The 26239-nt window shown below is 38.5% G+C and overlaps 1 protein-coding gene across 2 annotated transcripts in view; it reads left to right on the top strand.

Moving 5' to 3' along the window:
- The window catches only part of cdh7a (cadherin 7a), a 133816-nt gene extending 112632 nt beyond the window's left edge, over positions 1-21184 (top strand). For both annotated transcript variants that reach the window (XM_017706002.2, XM_037531282.1), the window contains one exon: positions 19095-21184. In XM_017706002.2, coding sequence (XP_017561491.1) covers positions 19095-19603 — 509 coding nt within the window. In that variant the 3' untranslated portion in view covers positions 19604-21184. The remainder of the gene's footprint in view (positions 1-19094) is intronic.
- The last annotated feature ends 5055 nt before the right edge of the window (positions 21185-26239 follow it).

Here is a 26239-nt window from a genome sequence, read left to right as displayed (position 1 = left end):
AAGGACGCGATGCGTGTGTGTATGTGTGTCTCAGTGGAGAGGGTTAGCTGAGGTATGCATGAGGAACTGATCCTTTTTTTTCTCTCTCTTTGTTTCTGAGTAATGAATCAACAAGCATTGTGCCCACTGTCAGCGGTGTTACTCATCCAAACAACAAGCTTCCAGTGCAAACCTAGCACACAAATCTTTCATAATGCTTCTCTAGCTCCATTTTTGCTTGATTGTTCGTATTATGTGCTTTTAAACCATTTAAAAACTGTAGGAAATTTTTCTTATAGCAAAGATTGAAAGATAAGTTTGTTACATTGACCTTATATTGAAGTTAAAAAGTTTTTCTTCTGATAGAAAGTTATCTTTGTACACATACAAGGACTACTTGCGACAGTGAAAATAAGGCAAGTGAGGATTAGCAAACATTGTCATCAACATTTCACAATTAAGCCTTTCGATTCAGGTTATTACCTTCTAATTACATAGTCAATAATAATTAATCTGTAGCATTCAAGTCACAAAAAGTCACTCCATATGACGTCCCCCACTTAGGAGTTAAAGAGTAGTACTTTGAAGGTATCAGTCTCAGATGTTTTGCTTTAAGGAGGAGTTTTGATTCTCCAATTATATGAGTAATAGCATAAACAAGCTTTAGGATTCTTGTATTTTGTCTAGCTGTTTAGTTTTTCTGATGAGTTTTGATCATTAATTTCATCTTACTGGCTCCTAATTATGTTAGTAATAAGATTATTGAGCTGTAGAATTTGAGTCACAACAAGTCGCTCTATACCTTGGAGTTCAGTACCTCCAAATTATTGGTCCCATCTGTTTTGTTTTGCTAATTAATCTGGATCCTTCCATTCAATTTGTTGCCTAGTTACATAGTTAAGGACATAATTAAGCTGTAGGATTTCAGAATTCGACTGGACACATCAAGTCACTCTGTATGATGCTGCAGCCTCGAAACAAACAATATGGAGTTCGATATTTTAGGTTTAAGCAACAGTGGTTTTGATTAAAGAATGAGTTTTGATCCATCAAGTCAATACTTTTTTACTTACATGATTAATAACACAAGTATGAAGATTCAAGTTACACCAGGTCGCTCCGTATGACGCTCCAGCTTGATTAAGTTCAGTCCATTAAAGGTATCAGTCACAGCTGTTTTGTTTTAAAGATTTGCTTCTTCAATTCATCTTCCAATTACATAATCAATAACATATTTAAGCTGTAGGATTCGAGTCACATCAAGTTGCTCTGTATGATGCTCCAGCTTAGAAACAAACAGCGTGGAGTTCAGTGCATTAAAAATATAAGTCACAGCTGTTTAGATTCAAGGATGACTTTTGATTCTTCAGTATGATGTGTTAAGATTTAAGCAACAGCTGCTATAATTAAAGAATGCACTTTGATCATTTAATGCAATATTTTTTTAAATTATAGAATTAATAACAAGTATTAAGATTCAAGTTACACCAAGTCGCTCTATATGATGCTGTAGCTCAAGCATTAAACTATGGAGATGGGTGCTTTAAAGGTACCAATCTTGTCTGTTTTGTTTCCCAGATGAGATTTGATCTTTCAATTTAGCTTACTGGCTCCTAATTACATCCCTAATAACATAATCATTTCAAGGATTTGGGTCACACCAAGTCACTGTGTATGACACGCCAGCTTAGAGTGCAAAATGATTAAGCTCAGAATGTTAAAGGTATCCATCACAGCTGTTTTATTTTGCAGATTTGCTTCTTCAATACATCTTCCAATTACATAATCAATAGCATATTTAAGCTGTAGGATTCGAGTCACATAAAGTCGCTCTGTATGACGGTCCGGCTTAGAAACAAAGAGCATGGAGTTCAGTGCATTAAAAGTATATGTCACAGCTGTTTAGATTCAAGGATGACTTTTCATCTTTTCAATACAACGTGTTTTCTGCTAACATAATAACATATAGCATTAAGATTCAAGTTACACCAAGTCACTCTATATGACACTGTAGCTCAGGCACAACAACTAAAGAGATCAGTGCTTTAAAGGGGTCGATCTCAGCTGTTTTGTTTCCCAGATGTATTTGATCTTTCATTGCAGCTTACTGGCTCCTAATTGTATCACTAATAACATAATTAAGCTCTAAGATTTGAGTCACGCCAAGTCGCTCTCTATGACACTCCAGCATAGACATAAAATAATTAAGTTCAGTACATTAACGGGATCAGTCACCGCTGTTTTGTTTTACAGGCTTGCTCTATCAATTCAGTTTAATTGATCACATAATGAAGCTGTAGGATTCAAGTTCCACCAAAATGCTCTGGATGACACTCTATAGGCCCAGATGCTCTATATGATATTATATATGAACTTTGGGGCAGTCGTGGGCTGGAGGTTAGGGATCTGGCCCTGTGGCCGGTTCGATCCCCAGTGCCGTCAGTCCATGACTGAGGTGTCCTTGAGCAAGACACCTAACCCCCAGCTGCTCCCCGGGTGCTGTGGATAGGGCTGCTCACCGCTCCGGGCAAGTGTGCTCACTGCCCCCTAGTGTGTGTATGTGGTGTTTCACTTCACGGACGGGTTAAATGCGCAGATGGAATTTCCCCGTTTGTGGGATTAAAAAATGATCACTTATCTTAAAAATATGGAGTTCAAAACTTTCAAGTTATCGTTTTGTTTTGTTTAACAGATCTATTTTTTTAAAATTTCCTTCCATTTCAGTTTGTCTCTTTGTTTTGTAATTAACGACATTATTAAACTGCAGAATTTGAGTCGTACCAAATCACTCTTTCCAGCTTGGATGTAAAAATTACGGAGCTCAATATTTTAAAGAAATCAGTCTTGGCTGTTTTGTTTCACAGGTGAGTTTTAATCCTTCAGCTCAATTGTGAAATGAATTTGGATTCAATTTAGGCCAAGTCACTCTATGTGACACTGGAGCTCAGGTGCAAAAATGTATGGGGATCAATACTTTAAAGAGTCAATCTTGGCTGGTTTGTTTGGCAGATCTGTTTTGGTCATTCGATTCAGCTCATTGGCTTCTAATTATATTACTACTATAACATAATTGCAAGCTCTTTGATTTGAGTCACAGCAGGCTGGCCTATATGACACTCTCACTTAAACACATAAAATACGGAGTTTGATACTTGAAAGGTTACAGAATCAGCTTTTAGCTGTGCAGATGAGTTTTGATCCTAAGTTTGTCTTCTGTTCACATAATTAATAACATGATAGCATTACTGAAGGTCTCTACTTATGACATCTTAAAAAGTAATAGTGTTTAGTAAAGAGTTCAGTCATATTCAGCTATTGTGTAGTTTAAACAAATCAGTGTCTGTTTTGTTTTGTAGATGACTTTTAGTCAGTGTTAAAACTAGGCCATCTAAAAAATGTTCCGAGCTGCATCTCCACATAATGACATCCACTGTGGCATGCTCGGATGACTTTTGGCTTTGTCTCAGAGTGCTTTCCTTCCTCTCATTACTGCACAGCCTAAGGTGGACAAACGTAGAGGTCAGGCGAGCCCAGTATACTCCAGGACAGTCCTGGCCACAGTGTCGCACAGGCAAAGAGTATCAAACATTTGCCGACACCTAGTAGCTTCTTAATATAAGTTTAATAAGAGAGTGTTTATGCAAGAGCTTAGCGTGTTGGATAGAATGCTGGTTAAATATTGCCAGAAATAACTAATAACTAATAAAAGCTCCACCCCTTATGGTGATGTCAGCACTCATCAGCATTGAAACCCTTCAGGTGTTTAGACCACCAGTGGGCCAAAATACTCTTCATAGCAGTGAAGTCACTCTGAGGAACATGAAGCTGAGAGTTTATTGTGAGATAACATCACAACAGTGATTTGGTCACAGGCACGTTTGCGATAACACACGACCTCGAGTGTTCTATTGCTTTTATACAACAGTTAAATAAATAAAGTAAGAAATGAATATGTTTAATATGTTTTAATCAACCTGGTCTTATGGGATGTACGAACCTTTGACCACTTTTTTGCAGAGCTGTAAATACGTGCCCTCATGTACTTTTTGCTGCACTTTTGAGAAACAAATGTCCACTGGGGGTGCTAAAGAGAAGCTTACACTTTAATGTAACATTGCGATTATTTTGCCTTTGAAAATGTCTTTGATGTTGTGATTATTTTTTAAGCTGTCAGTCATCAGCGCTATTTTAATGATAAAATGTAGAGTAATTTCGGGGCGCCTGTGATGTCTGCCGGTTCACGAGTGGGCAATGCAGGCAGCTAATGCCGCCTCTAGCACAGCTTCAGGTCGGTAGCTAGAGCTATAGCTGGGGTTGTTCTCCTATAACGATAGTTTGGTGGATAAAGCAGATTGTGTACTTGCTGGCTACCAAGCAGGTTCAGATTGGGCTCAGACACAAACTTTGTCCTGGCCAGAAAGAAAACTGACCAAAATTTGAGGTCTAATTAAAACTCTATAACTCTATATTGCAGCAATTCCAATTGAGTGTGTCCTTCAAATCAGTTGTTCTGAAACTTTTGATGGGCAGTATACAGGGATGAACTGGCCATAAGGACAATGAGCCACTCTGTCTGTTGACCTTGTGGTCAAATAGCATGAATGACACTCACACAGTGCATGTCGACAAATCATAACACACCAATCCAATCTTTCCAGTCAAAACCTCTTCCTCACTGCCAAAATTAACTTGAACCTACTGAGTGAAGAGATGAGGTGAAACTGTCCCCCCTGACAGGATAGCAGGGGTCTCCTTTGACTACTCAGCACGCTAGCTAGATAGGCAAATTCTATGCAAAACACCCAGCAGCAAACTCTTAAGATACCCATGGGTACCATGGTATCTTCATTTCGTCTAGCAGCTAGAAGTTGTTCTGTTCATGTTCTCAGAACCTCAAACCTGCACTATACAAAGGTGCACCACTGCTTTTGTGCCAGCTAAATCTTTCTGCTAGTCCTTTGCTGTCATATGGGGGTTTTGCTTTGCCTGGTCAGAATACAGAGGGTATTTTTGTTGTTGTTTTTTTGGTCTTCCAGATCTCGCTATGACTTCCACAGTTCCTGTTAACTGCCATTTATTAATGATATTTCAGACAGTAGAAATTGCAAGCTGGAAGCCCATATTTTGATATCTTTTTATAGACTTCCCCATCTTTGTACCCATCATTTAACTTTATTTTTCTATCCACATCCAGTTGCCCAGAAGAGCCTGGAGTTGTTGAATTTTAGCACAAGATTAAAAGAGTCAGAGAATTTGTTACACCCTGAAATCAGCTGACAATCCCTACTGACAATCGTTGACCTGCCTCACCAGTCCAAATGTGTCATTTAAGTCCTAATGACTACTAGAAGGGTGTTCAATTGTTTGCACCTTGATGCAATATATTTTTTTAAGTTAAGCAAATATAATGTAACTGTAAATTAATATTGGCAGACAAATTGTATTTTTAAATAATTTGCTGCACAAGTCGTGTTAGTTTCTTTTCACTTCAAAAATCAACGAGACGTCATTTTCCAAGGGTGCCCAAAATTTCACACGTGACTATCTTTAGACCTTACCTATAAGGAATAACGTTAGCAAGCTAACAAATTTGCATAATTCATTATAGTCTAATAAAGTGAACGGTGAAGAAGACTGAAAAGGGAGCAAGGAAGGTTGGTGTCAAGCCAATTTTGTTGGGACAGGCTGGACTGAAGTCCAGGGTCTATTTTTGCTCCTAGTCCTTCCCTAACAATGTAAATGCCCTTATGAAGATCTAGCATGCACTTGCCTCCTTTGCTGTAAACGGCAATTTATTTAGCGGATAATGCAGTAGCTCTGCAAAGCCGGTGGCAGACAAGTGTTGTAAACCACGGCTGGCTATAGTGTGGTCGTATAAATGTCCACAGGCAGACTGAGCATATCTCCGACTGCATCTCCATTAGCAACTGCTGCCCTGGGGTTACCGCAGCTAGTACAGAACCTCGCACAGACAGAGGGAGAGTGGCAGTGCATAATCTAGCCAGCGATGGCTCATTTTTACAGGGTCGATGAGGACGAGGCCCTCCACAAAAAATATCCCACTTGTTGTTTAATTGATTCTGCATGATGGATTGTTTTCTCAATCCAATTACGGCAAATTGGGGATAATGTTAAATTGATCCGCCGCTCGCCGACGAACATCCATCTTGTGTCATAGCTGCAGCAAAGCTGGATCACTACTTTAAGTGGGAATGGTCAGTAACTGTATAGTCTGTGCAGAAAGTCTATATAACACCCACCATAATCATGGAATGGCAGGGCAGAGACAAGGGGAGGGTCGAAGCTGGCCTCTTGTGCCCAGAGAGATGTTTGGTGTTTGGTAAATGGTGAGAGTGGAGGGTTTTTTTTTTCTCCCCAGGCTGTTTTAGTGAAGTAATGCACATTGATGGGGTGCAAGCTTGCATTTCCTTTTAACGAGTTACGGAAAGAGGCAGGATTAAGTTTCAAGGAAAAGTAGTTTTTCTTAAACTCGTCTTTTACCGTAAGACTCGAAATGCAAGTGTTCAGAAAGTAATTTCTGGGAGTGATATCAGAAAGCTTTTCCCTGTCCCCAGAAGACTACATAAAAAAAACAACACTTTTTTGAGTAACGGTCCTCTACCTCACTGTAGTCTACAGCTTCAGATTGGGCTTAGACACAAACTTTGTCCTGTCCAGAAAATGTTTTGACCAAAAATTCAGGTTCAGTTAAAACTCAATGGCTCTATATTACAGCCATTCCAATTGAGACTTCAAAGGGCATCAGTTGTCCTGAAACCTTTGATGGGCAGTATACAGGGATGAGCTGGCCATAAGGACAATGAGCATCTCTATCTGTTGGCCTTGTTGTCAAAGAGCACACACAGTGCATGTCAACATCTCATAACACACCAATCCAATCTTTCCCATCAAAATTTATGAAGACCTTCTTCCTCACTGCCAAAGTTAACTTGACACCCTACTGAGTGAAGAGATGCAGTGAAAGTGCCCCCTCTGACAGGATAGCAGGGGGCTCCTTTGACTACTTAGCATGCTTGCTATTTAGGCAAATCCTATGAAAAATTGTGAGCACCTCTGGAATATTTTGTTGATTTTTGAAGAGAAAAGAAATAAACACAAGCTTTGCAGCAAACTGTTAAGATACCCATGGGCACCACGGTGTCTTAACTTGGTCCAGAAGTGGCTAGAAGTCAGAACCTCTATTCTACTGTAGTCTACTGTAGGTGCTTTGTATATGTTCATCTCATTGTTATCTGATATTCAACTACCCTCTGAAAAATAAAGGCTAGTTGAAGTGATGCCATGAAAAAGCATGTTTGGTTCCCCATAGGGATGCACTGGTATAGTGGGTACGTGGTTTGATACGTGTCGTGGATTTCGGGTCAAAATATCGGTACATTTGCTTTATGTTTAAGGGCAAAAAATTGAGCCAAGACCTTTTTATTTTGCCTGTAGGTTTCTGTGTCTACTGTATGAAATCAAGTGGAGAAAAACATAAAAAATTCAAAATGCCTTCTAGCTTATCCTTCGGGGTGATTATGGGTGCTTAAACCTTTCCCAGTACTCACTGGGTGGAAGGCAGGACACACCCTGGACAGGTCGCCAGTCCATCACAGGGACTTTGCCCTCTGTACTTTAAATAATTAAAAGCAGCTGGATAGAATGTCTGTGACAATTTAGATGATTAGGAAAAACATAATTATCACTGAATTAAACGTTTGGGTACGTGTTCTGCTCGAGCACATTTTTGATGTGAGTAAATCATAAATATTTCAGACATTCTGTGGTGAAATTATCTGGCCCCCAGTGTTTAAACACTGCTAATTTGATGGTAAACAATCTTTCAGCATGTTTTCAAGACTTGTGCCTCAGTCTAGCTGCTGTGTCTGCTGACCGTGTTAAAGAAAGCCTCTCTGCAACTTTACTTTGGGGTACATTTGCATCCGTGTTGGGATTCTCATCTCAAACTAACAACTGCACTACACTGTAAACTCACTGCACATCTTAATGAAAGAATAAGGTCCCACTTCATATTAAGTGTCTCTAATAACTGTGTAGTTACATGTGAACGACACATGCAACATCAGTGTAACTACTAATGACTTAGTCAATGTTACAGATGGATTACACCTTATAAATTCACCTTATGTAATTACATGTGTGTCAACTTCAGTTTTGCCTCTTGATACTTGATACATATAATGGACATGTCTCTTCACTGTCTGTGTGTCATTATTCTCCCAGCCTACCTTCCCTTGCGTCGACTTGATTTATAATCTCTTGTGATTCATGATTTTTTATCAGTACTGATTAAAAATTAGCACTGAGGCTTAATGACCCAGAGACCACATCTGGACTGTACTGTCAGTAGCCAAGATTACATGCAACCTAATAATCTGTTAAAAACGTGTAAGTACGTTCTGCGCATGTGCATTCATATCACAGCAAAAACAGAGAACTCATAAGCTGGCACTGGCAAAAGTTTATCGTTCAACATGGCGGAGCAGAAGCTGGTCTGCAGAGGAGACATCATTTTAAAGTAATTAAAAACACAATCACTGCTCACTGCTGCTCATCTCACTCTGACTGGACCTCACGTGACGTTCACTGTCATGGTAACATTTACTCTAAGTGGTTCTCCATGCATGCACGTCATTTTGCATCGGATTACTTGTAGCGAGCATGTAAACGAAGATTTTCCATCGGATTGTTGAATAGAGTGAGCATAAACACCTCCGTCTGAATCTGTAATCAGAATGTATTCAGTCAGATTGGCAAAAATCTTGGCATGTAAACACAGCCAGTGTTTGGTGAGGTGGTCTGTAGTGATGTTAAGGTGGATTGTCTATGATCATATTTCTGCAACACAATACAATGCTGTTTTTTTTTTATTATTATTTTTAAATGATAGCCTAATGGTGAATTTACTTTACAGTTACTTACTTATGTTGAGTTAGAACAACTATCCAGAAAACAAATGGCATTCATACAGTTTACTCAACTGGAGTGTAAATGAGTTACTGAACTTAAAACATTTGAGGTAATCGGTTTCCTTAAGTCATTTGAGTCGACTTAACCCGTCAGACCATCGTTATAGTTCATGTGTAATTTTTGTGCTATTGTCCTGGCTGGCCGTCTTGCGATTACTCTTGCTCAACTGCTTTATTAATGAATTAATGAAATTAAGCAAATACTAAAAGGCGATAGTATATCACTGTAGTTTTTGACATAATTTGAAAGTACATGCTGCCCTTTACATTGTATTTAAATTTCCTGATTAATGGACTAAAAGAACCAACACAAAATGACTTGGAAAATATTCTGGTTCTATTGACTTACATTAAAAGTAAAGTAGGTTTTTTCCTTCTCCTGTAAAGTTACCATTTTGGAGATACAAGGTTTTCCCCCCGAAAGCAGCGATATTTAACTGAATAGTTCCACAAATGCCCTCAAAAACCGAGGCAGTGTTTCAACCCTGGCCCATCCCCCTGTGAGTGTGGGTGTGGGGTGTATGTATGCACATGTATGTGCAGCTTCCTCAGGCCAGTCTCTGGCTCTCTAAGCCTGTCGGGCTCTGGGAATCTACACCAAGCCTAAGGATGAAGTATGAGTGTGTGGCACCATATTTCACACGCTCTGTGGCAGGCCGATGGACGGATCATTAGATATTTACTCCCTTTCCCACACACGCACACACACACATACACCACCCCTCCCCACCCCTTACCTCTCTTTCTCATCAAACTTCCCCTGTCTCTCTCTCTCTTTCCCTCCCTCTCTCTCTCTCTCTCTCTTTATCAGCTTCTCTCTCTTCCCCTGTGCTAGGACATCCTGCAGCCAGGCATCTGTACTCCTGCGCTATCTATTGGCCTGGGACAGCAAGCCCTAGAGAAATGGAGCTAGTCCTGAGGGGCGAGTGTTGTGTCTGTACTGTGATATCTCATATGAGGAAAATGAACAACACCGAGGGCCAGATGGACCTGCGTGAAGAAAACAGTGTGAAATGTGCCTTGTTGTGGTCGTAACTTCCACACGCGAAGCATCTAAAATTAAATTTCGGTTTTGTAAGCCTGAAACTAATCACACTAACTACCGTGCATAGCACTGCCTACTAAATGTGCTTTGCTTGTTAGATGTAACAATCAAATACAATGGTGGCAAATGCAGCCCAAAATATGCCTTGACGCAGACGGAATATGCGCAAACAGTACATCTGAAATCACATAGTAAAGATGTAGCCAATCACACAAACTATGGTGCATAAAACTGCTTTGCTTGTAAGGCGTAAAGAGCAGCAACATAAAGGAGCTGGATGTTTATGGCAAAAGCAGTGCAAAACACTTGTGATCTGCATGCAGTGCACCTAAAATTGACGTTCAGTTTTGTAAAGCTTTGTAAAAACATGTACATATCTCCATTTTTGTCCATTTTTATTTGTTTTGGCATCATTTGAACATGGCAGTTCTCCTTTACATACATGTAAACATTTCATGATGTGATATAGAAATGTAGAACGGCCCCAAAAACAATTAGAATAAAATATCCTTACATCACCTTACATTAAAGGTTAACCCTTTAAATGACCAGGGACCACCAGTGGGTCTTTCTTTCTATAATCTAAGAATAGCTCAGCAAGTTTGCATTAAAGTTCTTGTAGTTACTGAATAATGAGTAAGTACACATTATGTATTACAGTATTACATAGTATGTAATAAGCCTGAGATTTTAAGGGGTGAAGGGTGTTTGTAGCCTCTCCTTTAAAGCTACCAGTTTGAAGATACTTGTTTTTCTTTGAACAGCAGCAATATTCTTTGCCTGAATGGCATAAGCAGAGTGACAGTGGAGCTGGGTGTCTATGGCAAAGGCAGCACAAAATATCCCTTGATGCAGTTGCAATATGTGCAAACATCTCAACTCAACATTAAATTTAGTGAGCTAATGATGCAAAGTACTATGCAAAGGATTCTAAATGTGCTGCATATTCAATGTGCCATGCTTTTATGATATAAGTAACAGTGAAATAGTGAAGCTGAGTGTTCGTAACAAAGGCAGTACAAAATATGCCTTGACTCGGTCACAATATGTGCAAGCAATGCAATGAAAGATCAATTTAGTAAGACTGTAGCTAGTGATGCAAACTACCGTACATAAGATATATGCTCTGTTTGTAAGACCTAAGGATTAGGTGGCTACACACTTAAGCAAAAGAACACGAGAAGGAGTGTGTTATCACAAAATAACATCTGTGATGTTTGCGAAAACTACCACAATATCAAGTTTAGCTCAGTTTTGTCAATTTTTGCCAGATAAATGTTGATGTTGTTTTGTCATAGCCAATCTGTAATGCATCTTACAGCCCATTTAGATTGGCGAATGGTGTTGGGTTCATTTCTGGCTGATTCCAGGTTGTTTAGCTGTGCTTCTGTCACAGCTGCCGACTGAAAAGCTGCTCAGAGCTCAGTGGTGACGACAGTTTGGGAATTTAGTGTCATCTCATCTTCAGAGTCGGACCAAATCGGCTGCCGGTCAAATGTGAACTATTTTCCATTTTCTGTTTGTGGCAAAGTAAGAAGTAAAACTGTTCAAATGGCTTGAGCGTTTCCTACAGCTCTCAAAGTCGTTGCTTAGCAACAGTGTCTCAGCAGAGTGATAGTGTTTGTGAAACAATTATTTTGCCATAATAGCATGGTTAGAACATTTCTCAACCAGTGCGGCCAGAACTAACTTTTGCATAATATGACACAGCAAACAAGTGAGGTTCAATTTAGTGAGCTAACACTAGACTAAGCCTAGCCACGTCCTACGTTTTTTAACTGATGAAAAGTTAAATAGCTAATCATGAATGAGATAAATTGCTAAATGATATTGCTTTATTACAGTTAATCTACACAAGCATGTGTAAAGGAGCTTCAGCTTAATGGGCCTCATTCACCCATAAGTTTTTTTTTTTATTTATTCTTCAGAAAGGTCCTAAGAAAAAAGTTTACATCATATTATTGATGTGTTCTTTAACCACAGAACTGTTGGCACCTTTTTGCTCCTGAGTGTGTGTAGATTCTGATTTCCCAAATCCCAAATAGGAAAACATTGGTGAATGTCATAATGTTTGTGAAAACTGAAAAATCTTCATACGTGGGATTTTCTTCTTCTTAAGAACGGTTGGTGAATGAGGCTCAATGTTCATTGGTGCTTTAACATCCAGCGTGAAATGGCCTTTAGACGGCTGCAGTAGTCTTTCTGCTTCTTTATCTTTTTCTTTTTTTTTTTGTGCAAAAAATAAAAACCCCTGACCAAAACATAAGATAAGACTCAGGCTTTACACTTTCCTCTGGTGAAGTATAGCATTCAGATATCTGTCAGTTATCCAAACTGATAAGTAATCAGCCCTGTTTCCAAAATCTCCACCAATTTTCTTCACAGTCCTTTTTAAAGTGCATGAGTATCAGGGAGAGAATGGCCTTTTTCTTCCATGTTTTGCAAGCTTTGGCGTGGGCACTTATTTCGGACATAGCAGGCTGGCTGTTCTTTTCAGAATACATCCTATTTGTGGTAGAAACCTGCTGCAAAAGTCATAGTAAATCTGGCCCTGAGGTTTTATGCAGGGAGAGGTGTGATAAACAAACGTGCCCTGTAACATTCCCCCATTTTTCTTTTGTTTTATAGTCCTGTTTGTGTATATACAACCTCAAAACTAAAAGACGTGCACATATGTTTTCCTCTTTCTTGCCACCATAACCTTCCACTGTAATGTAAGTATTCTATGGTCCCTTTTATAGCACGAGCTGCTGTTTATCTTTTTGGATCATGCGGATGACCCATGCTTTCGGGGCAGGGTGGTGTTTTTTTGACTGATGTATAATCCTGCCTTATTTCGCAGATACAGTAGGCATATGCCAGACTCATAAAAAAGGATTTAGTGCTGGCCGGTGCAGGCTAAGCCTTCCGTGGGAGAGTGGGGGAAGGCAGGGTGACCGCTGGAGCCTCATATTTACAGCACATTTCCGCCTCTAAATCTCGGCGCTACTGCCTGTGTGTTTATCGCTGCTGGTTTAACTACACGCTAGCACGACAGTACACAGAGTAAAGATACACAAGAGCCTCCATGGGCTTAAATCTCTGCAGGACTAACACTGAGCAGGAGGGGTTTAAGTGTGTTTGTTTGTGTGTGTGCGCTTATGATGATAGAGGTCCCCAGAAGTACAATAATATTTCAGAAAAATGGACTCATGAATGTGTTTGACAAGGGGTGCATGTATACCACACTGAAAGAAATGAAATCTTAGCATTTTAACAGTGAATTACACTCACTTTCAACATGAAGCTAGATGGCCAAGATGTAAACAAACTCATTCAGAGCTGTTTGATGTAAAATGCTTCTAGAGAAGTCATAATGGCCCTCAGTGGTGGTGATAGGAACCAGACATCTGAAGAGTTTAATGCTCCATTAGAGGAAGCTATTGTATGAACATGGTTGTGAGTATGCTGTCTGATGCCTGAAAGCTAGCTTTGAGAAATTTTAGACCTAAAACGTACACTTTTAATACATTAAAGGTGGAGAGATACAAAGCAAATTAGTCCCCAGTAGGGAATTTACCACTCTTTTACCATTATTATAACTTATAAAAGCTGTTGTGTTGTAGTGGTCACTTTAGAAAATAATCTGGGTAACAGCTCGGAGCGTTGAGGCGGACGCATGTGCGGAGACAAGCAAGAGTTATTAAGTGCAAATCCAAAATCAGGGTCAGAACAGTCCATGGTCAGAGAGCCAACACGGAGAAATGGAGGGAAAGACTTAAGGAGATAAAAACAGAATACAGAAATCCAAATACTTCAAACCAAACAAACAACAAACATCAAATATCAAACACAGACCAGGGCAAACACAGGGCTTATATAACAGAGGCAAGACGAGGGACAGGTGGGAAACAGGTGGTAACAACCAGGGGTGGAGTCAGACAACAAGGGGGCTGGACTGAACCAAAACAAAAAGCACATGCAGGAGTGGGAGGAGCCAATCGTGACAATCTGAATGACTGTTGTCACATTTTTTGTAAAATCAGAGGATTTCCTTTTTTAAACACAGGACATATATTACAAATCAAAGACTTCTAATTCTGAGTTTGTGACATGAATATTATAAGATCCTTCAGTCTACTTAAAATTTTTACTTATTAGATACATTTTCTAAGTGAAAAATCAAGTGAAATGATCTTATGACACTGGCTGAGAATTGAAATTATTTCCAGAAATAATGCTTGATAATTTCAAATCATATGTCCAGACATAAAATAAAATTTTATAGCATTCATATCACAATCACATAATTAGAAATCTTAGAAATATTGCCTTCATTGCTTTCACTTGCCAAGATATGCATTTTTGCAATATTTCTGTCAAAGGTAGCGAAATGCTACACTTACAATTGCAACACTAAACATGAGCTTGTGGAAATTCATCCATCTAAAATCACAGCTAGACATGATAACAAGTGGGATCATCCCAAATATAGTCCATATAGCTAATATGTCATATTCTGAGATTGTAGTGTAGGTTTAACATACGTTTATCTAGTGAAATTGCCTTTTTACATTGGCAGATCATTTGGTTTAAAGCTACAATCTTAAAAACAGGGTTCTTCAAGTGTTCTGTGGTAAATAAAATGGTTCTCTTTAGAAACTTTGGGTTCTATAGAGACCCATTTAATGGCTAAATGGTTCTTGGCATGGTAAAATGGTTCATCAGACTGTCCACAAGCTTGGCACTCATAACAATAGCAGAATGCTCTTCTGTGCTGTATAGAATCAGTTTCAAAAAGACTCTGTACAGATCCGCATACAACACAATCTCCTTCAGTCTGAAAAAACATGCAAAGGACCATTTAAGCATGAAATGGTTTAATATAGAACCCATGATTCTACATCGAACCATCCCCTTTACTAAAGACACTTGAACAAGCGTCATTTTTAGGATTTCAGATAAAATATCCCCAAAAATTCCTTAAAACAAATAAACTTATTATTATTAAAATGTCCTGATAATAATCCAAAAATGAATGTAAGATTTTAACTTATTAAGATGTCTTTTTACTTATTAGGCTATCTGTTTTAGTACCCTCTACACACATTTTTCAATTTTAATTCAATGAGCATAAAGGACGTCACTTGGCAAAAGGAAGGAAAATGGCAAAGATCGTAAGTGAAAATAAGTGACATAATAATAAAGAATAATAAGACACTGATTTTCTCAGAACATAACACTGGCCACCCAAAAGTCCAGATGTCGACATTATTGAATGTGTTTGGAATTACTGGGATCATTAGAAGCAGAAACGCAACCAACTGAACTTTGGAAGTGTTGGAAAAATAAAAGCCGTAATAAAGGCAAGAACTGCTTTTGATATTATATTTTCTGTCAAATAGATTATTTTCTGCTGTTTTCCTGACATTGAAATATGAATAACTTACATTTGATGGCCATTTGGCTGGAAAGTAAATAAATGAAGGATGTTCTATGACTTTTTCACACTACTGTAGATCCATAAGTCTCAATACAGTTAATCACAAGATGTTGCTGATATACAGCCCTACCTTGGGATTATCATCACATCATTACTCAAAACTGCACTTCGAGCCAAGGAAGAGACTTTAATGAACATAATGTTAAATGCTGAAGCTAAACATTAGGATTAAAAAGGATTAACAAAAAGCTGTCTTACCCCATCCAGACCTGCAGGTGTTTTTCCTCACTTGTATGTACGTGTGGGAGAGTGCACAGTACTCTACGGATAATTGACTAAAGCATGTATTAAGGAGATTAAATCAGATGAACTCCGTAACAGGCTCTGTCCCTGCATCCCACATGATAAAACACCTCTTACTCCCAATCTCTCAGCTGTGCTGCTGAAGGTGCTACAGGCCAATCTGATGAATATATTGATAAAGCTAATGTACCTGATCTGGCTTAATTGAACTGCAGAGATAATAGCAGTTATCTTATAGGTGCTACATGGCATTCTAGCTCAGAAATAATGGAAATGCTCTCTGGTACATTACCCAATTGGATAGTATTTTGGTGCGGTGTCATAAATATGGCAGAGATACCATCTCCTGCATGCCCGCTGATTCTGTACTTACTCCTTGCTTTATCTCAGAGTCATAAATATGCTATCGTTTCTGAACAAAGTTCTGAAGAGCTTTGTTTTTAAAAGGTTCAAAGGCTAAAAGGCCCCTGATCCGTCCTCTATGACTTATTAGGAGGTGTGTTCTTTGAAGAATGATAATGTTCAATTAACTTTGATACAGTAAAAAGCTTTGACCTTCTTATTCATTAATGACTGGGGCTTCAATGCAAACTGATATATCTTTTCTTAGGCCGGTGGACCCATGGCTTAGTGAGGGATTATTTTGCTTGAGAAAAAAATTGACATTTGCATTGCATTGATCACTTCTAAGTAGGTTTATAACTTGTTGTATCTGATTTATAAAAGCTGGTTTGCATTATTCAAAAGCTTTGCAGTGCAAATGTCTTAACAGTGTCAAAAGAAGACTTGATCTGCATATCGGTGAATGGTGTGGAGTACTGCTTTTAGGACATGAGGTCTTGCATTATATCTGATCTCAAAGGAGCGAGTTTGCATTATATACTACTGTCTAAACAAAAGACATGCTAAGGTTTTGTGTTATATCTGATCTCAAAGGAGCGAGTTTGCATTATATACTACTGTCTAAACAAAAGACATGCTAAAGTTTTGTGTTATATCTGATCTCAAAGGAGCGAGTTTGCATTATATACTACTGTCTAAACAAAAGACATGCTAAGGTTTTGTGTTATATCTGATCTCAAAGGAGCGAGTTTGCATTATATACTACTGTCTAAACAAAAGACATGCTAAAGTTTTGTGTTATATCTGATCTCAAAGGAGCGAGTTTGCATTATATACTACTGTCTAAACAAAAGACATGCTAAAGTTTTGTGTTATATCTGATCTCAGGAATGAGTTTGCATTATATACTACTGTCTAAACAAAAGACATGCTGAAGTTTTGTGTTATATCTGATCTCAAAGGAGCGAGTTTGCATTATATACTACTGTCTAAACAAAAGACATGCTAAGGTTTTGTGTTATATCTGATCTCAAAGGAGCGAGTTTGCATTATATACTACTGTCTAAACAAAAGACATGCTGATGTTTTGTGTTATATCTGATCTCAAAGGAGCGAGTTTGCATTATATACTACTGTCTAAACAAAAGACATGCTGAAGTTTTGTGTTATATCTGATCTCAAAGGAGCGAGTTTGCATTATATACTACTGTCTAAACAAAAGACATGCTAAGGTTTTGTGTTATATCTGATCTCAAAGGAGCGAGTTTGCATTATATACTACTGTCTAAACAAAAGACATGCTGAAGTTTTGTGTTATATCTGATCTCAAAGGAGCGAGTTTGCATTATATACTACTGTCTAAACAAAAGACATGCTGAAGTTTTGTGTTATATCTGATCTCAAAGGAGCGAGTTTGCATTATATACTACTGTCTAAACAAAAGACATGCTGAAGTTTTGTGTTATATCTGATCTCAAAGGAGCGAGTTTGCATTATATACTACTGTCTAAACAAAAGACATGCTAAGGTTTTGTGTTATATCTGATCTCAAAGGAGCGAGTTTGCATTATATACTACTGTCTAAACAAAAGACATGCTAAGGTTTTGTGTTATATCTGATCTCAAAGGAGCGAGTTTGCATTATATACTACTGTCTAAACAAAAGACATGTTAAAGTTTTGTGTTATATCTGATCTCAAAGGAGCGAGTTTGCATTATATACTACTGTCTAAACAAAAGACATGCTAAGGTTTTGTGTTATATCTGATCTCAAAGGAGCGAGTTTGCATTATATACTACTGTCTAAACAAAAGACATGCTAAAGTTTTGTGTTATATCTGATCTCAGGAACGGGTTTGCATTATATACTACTGTCTAAACAAAAGACATGCTAAGGTTTTGTGTTATATCTGATCTCAAAGGAGCGAGTTTGCATTATATACTACTGTCTAAACAAAAGACATGTTAAAGTTTTGTGTTATATCTGATCTCAAAGGAGCGAGTTTGCATTATATACTACTGTCTAAACAAAAGACATGCTAAAGTTTTGTGTTATATCTGATCTCAGGAACGGGTTTGCATTATATACTACTGTCTAAACAAAAGACATGCTAAGGTTTTGTGTTATATCCGATCTCAAAGGAACGGGTTTGCATTATATACTACTGTGTAAACAAAAGACATGCTAAAGTTTTGTGTTATATCTGATCTCAAAGGAACGGGTTTGCATTATATACTACTGTGTAAACAAAAGACATGCTAAAGTTTTGTGTTATATCTGATCTCAAAGGAGTGAGTTTGCATTATATACTACTGTGTAAACAAAAGACATGCTAAAGTTTTGTGTTATATCTGATCTCAGGAACGGGTTTGCATTATATACTACTGTCTAAACAAAAGAAATGCTAAGGTTTTGTGTTATATCTGATCTCAAAGGAACGGGTTTGCATTATATACTACTGTCTAAACAAAAGACATGCTAAAGTTTTGTGTTATATCTGATCATGAAGGATCAGGTTCACATTATATGCTACTCCCTAGACGAAGACGAGCTAAAGTCTTGTGATGTATCTGATCTCAAAGGAGCGGATTCACATTATATGCTACCATCTAAACAAAGACAAGCTAAAGTCTCGAAGGAATGGGTTCACATTATATGCTACGGTCTAAACCTGCGTGTTTTCAGCAGGGTGGAATGAAAGTGCCCAAAAAGTAATTAGGTTAAAATCAAAACCTCACACCCCAAAAGTTTGTTTAGTATTTATTTGTCCATTTATTACAATACTTGGAAATACCAGCCCCCCCCCCCTTTACATTGTATTAGTATTTTATCGTGAATTGATCAATAGATATTATGCAGAATTACTTGGGTATTTAACTCCATTACAGTTATTTAAAGCTAAGAACATTTTCTTTCCTTCTTAAACAAAGCTTCCATTTCATGGTTTTGTCATGACAGCAATGAACCATGTAATGCTTCTGAATTCTAACCACTTTCATTATGTGTCTCCAGTGCTGGTGCTGTTGATCGTGACGGTACGGAGGCGAAAGAAAGAGCCTCTGATTCTGGACGAAGATCGCGACGTGCGGGAGAACATCGTCCGTTACGACGATGAGGGTGGCGGGGAGGAGGACACCGAGGCTTTCGACATGGTCGCGCTGCGCAACCTCAACGTGGCCAGAGACAGCAAAGCTCGGCGGGACGTCACACCAGAGGTGCCCACACTCTACTGCTCACGCCCACCGCCATACAAGATCACGCCTGACAATGGCATCTTCCGGGATTTTATATGGGATCGGCTGAAGGATGCGGATGTGGACCCTTCAGCTCCTCCTTATGACTCCCTGCAGACGTACGCCTTCGAGGGCAGCGGCTCAGTGGCTGAGTCACTCAGCTCGCTGGAGTCACTCAGCACGGACTCGGAGCAGAGTTACGACTACCTGAGCGACTGGGGGCCGCGGTTCAAGAAGCTAGCTGACCTCTACGGCCACAACGACAGCAGCAATATATTCTCCTCCTAGCCGCGGATTTTTGTTTCGTTCCTAACGATAATGCCGCTCAATCGAGGACATAATGGAAGAGAACAATCATTGAGAGGGTGCAAATGACTCACTGATACTTGAAAGAGTTGGGTGGGAAGACAAAATATGGAACAGTTCTGTGGGAGAAGATATCCTGGCATAGATTATCAACCAACAAAAAATAAAAAAAAAAAAAAACAAACAAAAAAAATAAAAAAAACACAAGGCGCTAAGGTGTTGTCATGGCCTGGTGTGATAAGATTCTCTAAGGACAAGCTTTGGATACTTATGTCCTTCAATGCACTTCGAATTTAATACCACAACATAATGCCAAGCCTAGGCTTGGGATGTGGTTGAGAAGACTAAAGAAAGGATCTCACGGGCGAGTGAGAAGAATGGGCAGTGGGTGTCAGGCCGCTTTCCTGTCCAGGAATACGGTTCTGTTTTTTTTTTTTTTCATTTCGCAGAGACATTGGGAGGTATTCTATCTCTGTGGTGATAAATCAAAATGCCGGACTAGCCCCGCTGCCCTGTATCAGTGTTCTCTGATCAGTATCTGTATGTTTCTGTTTTGTCAGATATTTCTATGACTCATGGCTTCTTCGGGTAACGAAAAAAAATCAATATGAATTGAGCAGCTGAGAACACTGAACCACCCTTTTCTCTGAGAAAAAAAGGGAAAGAAACTAATTTTTCGCCAGACGTATTGCCTTGTGAGGTACCGCAACTGTTGCTGTGTAAAATATCTTTTTCTGCATAGCCTCTCATCCGACAGCCGGCTTTAGTTTCACATGAAATGAAGCGTTCACCATCGCTTCATCTTTATCAAAGCACTCTTCAAGTCCAGAACATAGAATCTTGCACAGTCATTTAGAGAACAGGTTTACATGTACATTACTTCTTTCGCCTTTTGGGGTGGATTCTCTAAGGGGAACGTCTTCAAGGGATTTCTTTTTCATACAGCAAGATCGTAGAAGCAGCGAATAAATGGAAGATGTGTTGTTGGTTTAAACCCATTTCCCTCCTTCACGTTCCGGCTCCAGAAACAAATGTGTTTGTAGTGTCAGGTTCTGCCCCACGTACTGTGTACTGTAAGTACGTGCCGGCTGACTGTAGTAGTGAGAGTTGGTTTTATATGAGGAACAGCCAAGCTGTCGTTGTTGAGGTGCCTCAGAATGGAAAGCAGTGTACTTTGTTTTTTCTGTTGTTCTTTCAGAGGTTTCCTACAAAAAAAAGGCAATGGGCCTGGTTCTAGATTACATCGATTGTCAGTATGCAGAGTGAAGGTTGTATCTTTCAAAATGTTTAACTTTGATTAACCCTTAGAAGTCTGAAGCTATTACTGTGTTTTCTTTACCGTTATAAGATAATTACTATGTAATTACATAATTATATATGAGTAATTACATGGTTATATATGATTACGTCACATTTTGTATTGATATGTTCCAAGTTTGCACTTCTGACATTTTTCTCTTTGTTTTGATGTCAAGAAATGCCAAAAATGTGGCAAAAGGTTTCTCTTTCCACAAAAAAAGACTGTACTTATAATAAAACATCGTTTCTTCTAGCAACAACAAACATGGTCCTGACTGAATGTTTAGAACATACACTTCTAGAGTGGTTTCTGCTGCGTCATCGAGCTACTAGAGAGGAATAGTTCATGTAAAAGTGGTTTGTTATCATTGGCGATTACTGTGACTTCTAAGGGTTAAATGACTATGGGAATGGAAACAAAGGAAATGACCTGAAACTGCTTCATACATGCCATAATTGAAAAATTGGTGCAGTCTTTTTTTTGTTTTTTGTACAGACCTAAAGTAAAAAGCTTATGCACAGCCTCTTTCTAATTTCTCTGCAGGTTTATTTCACTTGCTTCTGGTCAGTGGACCATAGCCGTATCTCTGGCCAGTGCTGAATGCTGATCTCATAAGTAGGTGTTGTGTATTGTGTTTGCGGTGTGGCGCAGCGAGACAGATGATCAGTAATCAGGGCTTCTGGTATCGGAGAGCCAACGCTGGCCCAGCGTTGATGAATGGCACGAGCCACATCGGAACGTTTAAAAGGCCTCCGCTAAATTAGCCTCTGAGAGCGGTGACTGATGACTCTGTTGTCTCAGAGAGAATAAACATACATCCAGAAATACAACCGCACGTCCGCACGTGGCCAGACGATGCCCTGACATGACGGAAAGCCTGCTCTATAAATCCTCACGCCTGCCTTGCTTAAAGCCAGGCCAGGTTAGAGCTGTTCATTGAGTGAGTCAAAGAAATAATAAAAACAGGGGAAAAAATTATATTTACACTGTTCAACTTACGCCAAATGGAGAAAGACAGTCTTGTAGATGGCTGCTGTTGTTTATATCTATAAAAGTCCATTTGTATAGATAGCAGTATATCATAGAACGTCCTTCACATGCAAGAAGACGGCTACCTTGCTACATTGTCTATAAAAAAATGCACAAAAAAGTCAGTTGTATAGCTAAAAACACAAGTTATGGCGATTCTAAAGCCTGAATTGTGTTCATTTTAGGGTGCTACTAATGTTCAGGTTTCTAACGTTTAGCTATGTGAATTCTATTTTTATAGATAAACTGTACATCATACAGTGCCACTCAAGAGACTGAGTAACAGCCAAGTTGTATAAAGTATACAAAACCACACTGCATTGCTTAAAACAGAAGTAGCAGCCACCTCAAAAGCCTTAGTCTAGTATATTTGTGGCTGCTGCTGTTGCTGATTATAGCCATGTGAATCCCATTGTTGTCAGTACAACATGCATTTCCACTAACAAACAAGAGAAATGACTGAGAAACATTGCTGTTTCATATTAAAATGGGAAAACAATCTTCATTGTGTAGCATCTTCAAGCCTTGATTTTGTTACATTTAGATGACTATTGGAGGTTATAGCTTTGTGAAATCGTTCTTATAAACAATACATCATACAGCGACAATCACAAGCAAGAAAACTGAAAAAAAAAAAAACACTGCTAAGGTGTGTATAAAAAAAATAAAACAATCTACACTGCATAGCTAAAACCACGCATAGTAACCAGCCTGAACTTTGTACATTTGTAGGCTACTACTGTTTACAGCAGCAAGCATTTTGAAACAATCTTTTGTCCAGTTTATGAATATAGATATTAAACATGTCAGAAATCACAGAATCAAGCGTATTTGCAATTATTCAGCAAAGGCAGGTAATTTGCGTTGAGGCGGACGCATGTGCGGAGACAAGCGAGAGTTATTAAGTGCAAATCCAAAATCAGGGTCAGAACAGTCCATGGTCAGAGAGCCAACATGGAGAAATGGAGGGAAAGACTTAAGGAGATAAAAACAGAATACAGAAATCCAAATACTTCAAACCAAACAAACAACAACAAACATCAAATATCAAACACAGACCAGGGCAAACACAGGGCTTATATAACAGAGGCAAGACGAGGGACAGGTGGGAAACAGGTGGTAACAACCAGGGGTGGAGTCAGACAACAAGGGGGCTGAACCAAAACAAATGCACATGCAACATCAAAAGTAAACAAAAAGCACATGGAGGAGTGGGAGGAGCCAATCGTGACAATCTGAATGACTGTTGTCACATTTTTTGTAAAATCAGAGGATTTCCTTTTTTAAACACAGGACATATATTACAAATCATAGACTTCTAATTCTGAGTTTGTGACATGAATATTATAAGATGCTTCAGTCTATTTAAATTTTTTACTTATTAGCTACATTTTCTAAGTGAAAAATCAAGTGAAATGATCTTATGACACTGGCTGAGAATTGTAATTATTTCAAGAAATAATGCTTGATAATTTCAAATCATATGTCCAGACATAAAATAAAATTAGGTAATTTGCACAGTGCTAGTCAGAAGGGTGGAAGCTTCCACTACTTTTTAGTTACATTAGCTGCATAATTCCAGTGTATGTGTGAAAGAATAAACATCAGACACCCAAAATGTCTTTGTTGATTGACCATAAGTTGATACGCATGTGTAATTACATAGGCTGAAGTTCTGTAATCCATCTGTAACAGTGGCTAAGTCATCAGTAGTTAAAATGTTGTAGCAGATGTTATTCATGTGTAACTACGCAGTTATTAGAGACACTTAATATAAAGTGGGACCAAGTTCACATTGTGTTTGTATGCACTCCCAGTTAGAGGTATGATTATGTAGGGACTTTTGCGCCGTATGATTTATGAAGGCAATTCAGGCCTGTTATGATGCTTGCCTATGTTTTTAAGCGAAGTGTTACAGCCTCTTTGCTAATGGATTTTCTGTATGACCCCTACGGTAATTTAGTCATTTGGTCTCTGAAGCAAAGGTAATGAAGATTGAGAACACTGTGATCATTAGAGAGAGGCTGTTATCTCGAAAGCAAATGTAATTATTTGTTAACTGGCTCACTAAATGAAAACTAAAAGGGCAATAGAAATCTCGTTTGACTTAGCACTAAGTAATAATAAATAGCATTTTAATTAAGCGAATAAGCATGGAGTAGCTGGAGTAAGCAGATAACTCTGAGCGAGAGGGCAACGCATCGCATCAGTGCTGCAGATGAGGCACTACAGCCATAAATCACTGCGACTGGAAATCAATGGGATTTTTACATTTGAGCATAATCATATTTTTTTGTTTACTGCACTGCCTATTGGATTTGTTAACTGGTGGACGGACCTCATAAATGTACTCCACTCAGTAATGACAAACGAAATGACGTAGGGTAAATGCTGGGCCTGAAATTGTTGTCACTTCAGAACAGAAAGATGTGTAGGAAACATAGACCACAACACATTATTCAATTTTAGCCCTAGCTTGCATTTCAATGCTCCGAATCAAGGAAGAATTGAGAAGAACATTTACACAATGGCATTGCCAAGTCTAAAGCTTTCTTTCAAACTGTGCAATCAGTGCAAAGTCTAAATTCCAAACACATTGACCACTTTTGCTAGCGCAGTACAAAATTGATCGCCTCTTTGAAATTGCTTTTTAAATCTGCTATTTATTTTGTATTGCTATGTATTTCACAAATGCCTCATTACATCTTTTCTCAAAGGCACCAGGTGGCTGGACCACTAGCTTTGGTAGCGAACAGTGCGGCATCTCAAGTGGCCTTTCCAGTCCAAATCAGTGCCAGAAACATGCAGAAACACCCATCCACATCCAGGCGATTACCAGCACCCCCAAAACAATCAGATGCTTGGTCTCTTTGATATTGGGCGCGTACTGTTTGGAGATGGGAGCCGCTCCTGTTTTGTAGACGCAATTTTCCGTTAATACTCTCGACTTACAGGTATCATGTGTGATTTTGAAATAAAGTAACACATATTCTTTCAGTGAGTCCAAAGTCAGCATGTACTTGTTCATTTAGTGCAGGGGTCTATAGCTTTGAATATACTGGGGGGTTGAAGACCAGCACAATTTGGTCATTCCCTTCCTTAAAACCCACTAGTGATGCACCAGGTCAATTTAAGTGTCTCTAATAACTGTGTAATTATATGTCAACAACAAATTCAACAACACTAACTTCTTTTTTGATGCAATATTTTTATTAAGAAGCATTGCAATGCTGCCTATAAGATGTGGAGGTACAAAGTAGGTCTTGTTTAATTTCAGTCTCCTTTAAGGAATAATATTAAAGGGATCCAGATCTTGTCATATAATTTAAGTTTGTCCTTCAGCATAAACCTAATTTTCTCCAACTGTACTGTATTTGTCATTTCTGCAATCCACTGCTTAATCGATGGAACTCCTGTGTGAACAACACTGTAAATTCTAATGCTTTTGCCAATGTTGCAGACGGATTACAGAAGTACAGCCTATGTAATTATACATGTGTGTCATCTTCAGGTTTTCCTCATGTGATTACGCAAAGATAATAACATAAATGTAAGTACATTTGTAATCAGACTGGAACAGCAGCTGTTTTCAGAAGAAGCAGTGAAAGTAAGGACATAATAACTTACATTAAGACATTATTTACACTGTATCTGCCAGCTTTCCTAACATTTCGCCAGCATTTGTGTTGCTAGTGCTGAGACGCTGTAACCAGTTTCAGCTTTAAACCAGTCTGTAATGTAGCAGAACAGCAGACGTCCCCTCATCTTAAACTGTAACTTTTATGATATTAATTAAATGTGTTAAACTCAAAGCAGTGTCTATATTACCGCTCCGTTATTACACAGTAACTACATAACAACTACACAGGAACGGTGCGCTTATTTTAAAGCATCACTAACACTGCACTGGAGTAAAGTGTCTGTGTAGAAGATGCACATGTGTAATTACATAGGCTGTACTTCTGTAATCCATCTGTAACTTAGAGTAAATCATCAGCAGTTACATAGTTGTTGAATATGTTATTCATGTGTAACTACATAGTTATTAGAGACACTGACGTGGGATGAAATTGATGCATAATTTTCTAAAATACTTATAAAAAAACTTGGAATAAAAGTGGATTTAGTGGCCTAAAATATATTTTGTATAGATGACTTTTGTCTAAATCTCCTAACCAGCTCTCTTGGGCTTGCATTATATGTATCACATCATAACAAGTAGCTTATTAGTATGGTTGTAGTTGTGTGACATTATTCAATAGGCCGGTTTATAATCTCAAAAAAGAGAT

This window comes from Pygocentrus nattereri, chromosome 19 (assembly GCF_015220715.1).
Source record: "Pygocentrus nattereri isolate fPygNat1 chromosome 19, fPygNat1.pri, whole genome shotgun sequence".
In the NCBI taxonomy this organism is placed as follows: domain Eukaryota; kingdom Metazoa; phylum Chordata; class Actinopteri; order Characiformes; family Serrasalmidae; genus Pygocentrus; species Pygocentrus nattereri.
Note: the sequence above shows the minus strand (reverse complement) of the source record. Positions and strands in the feature narration are given on the sequence as shown.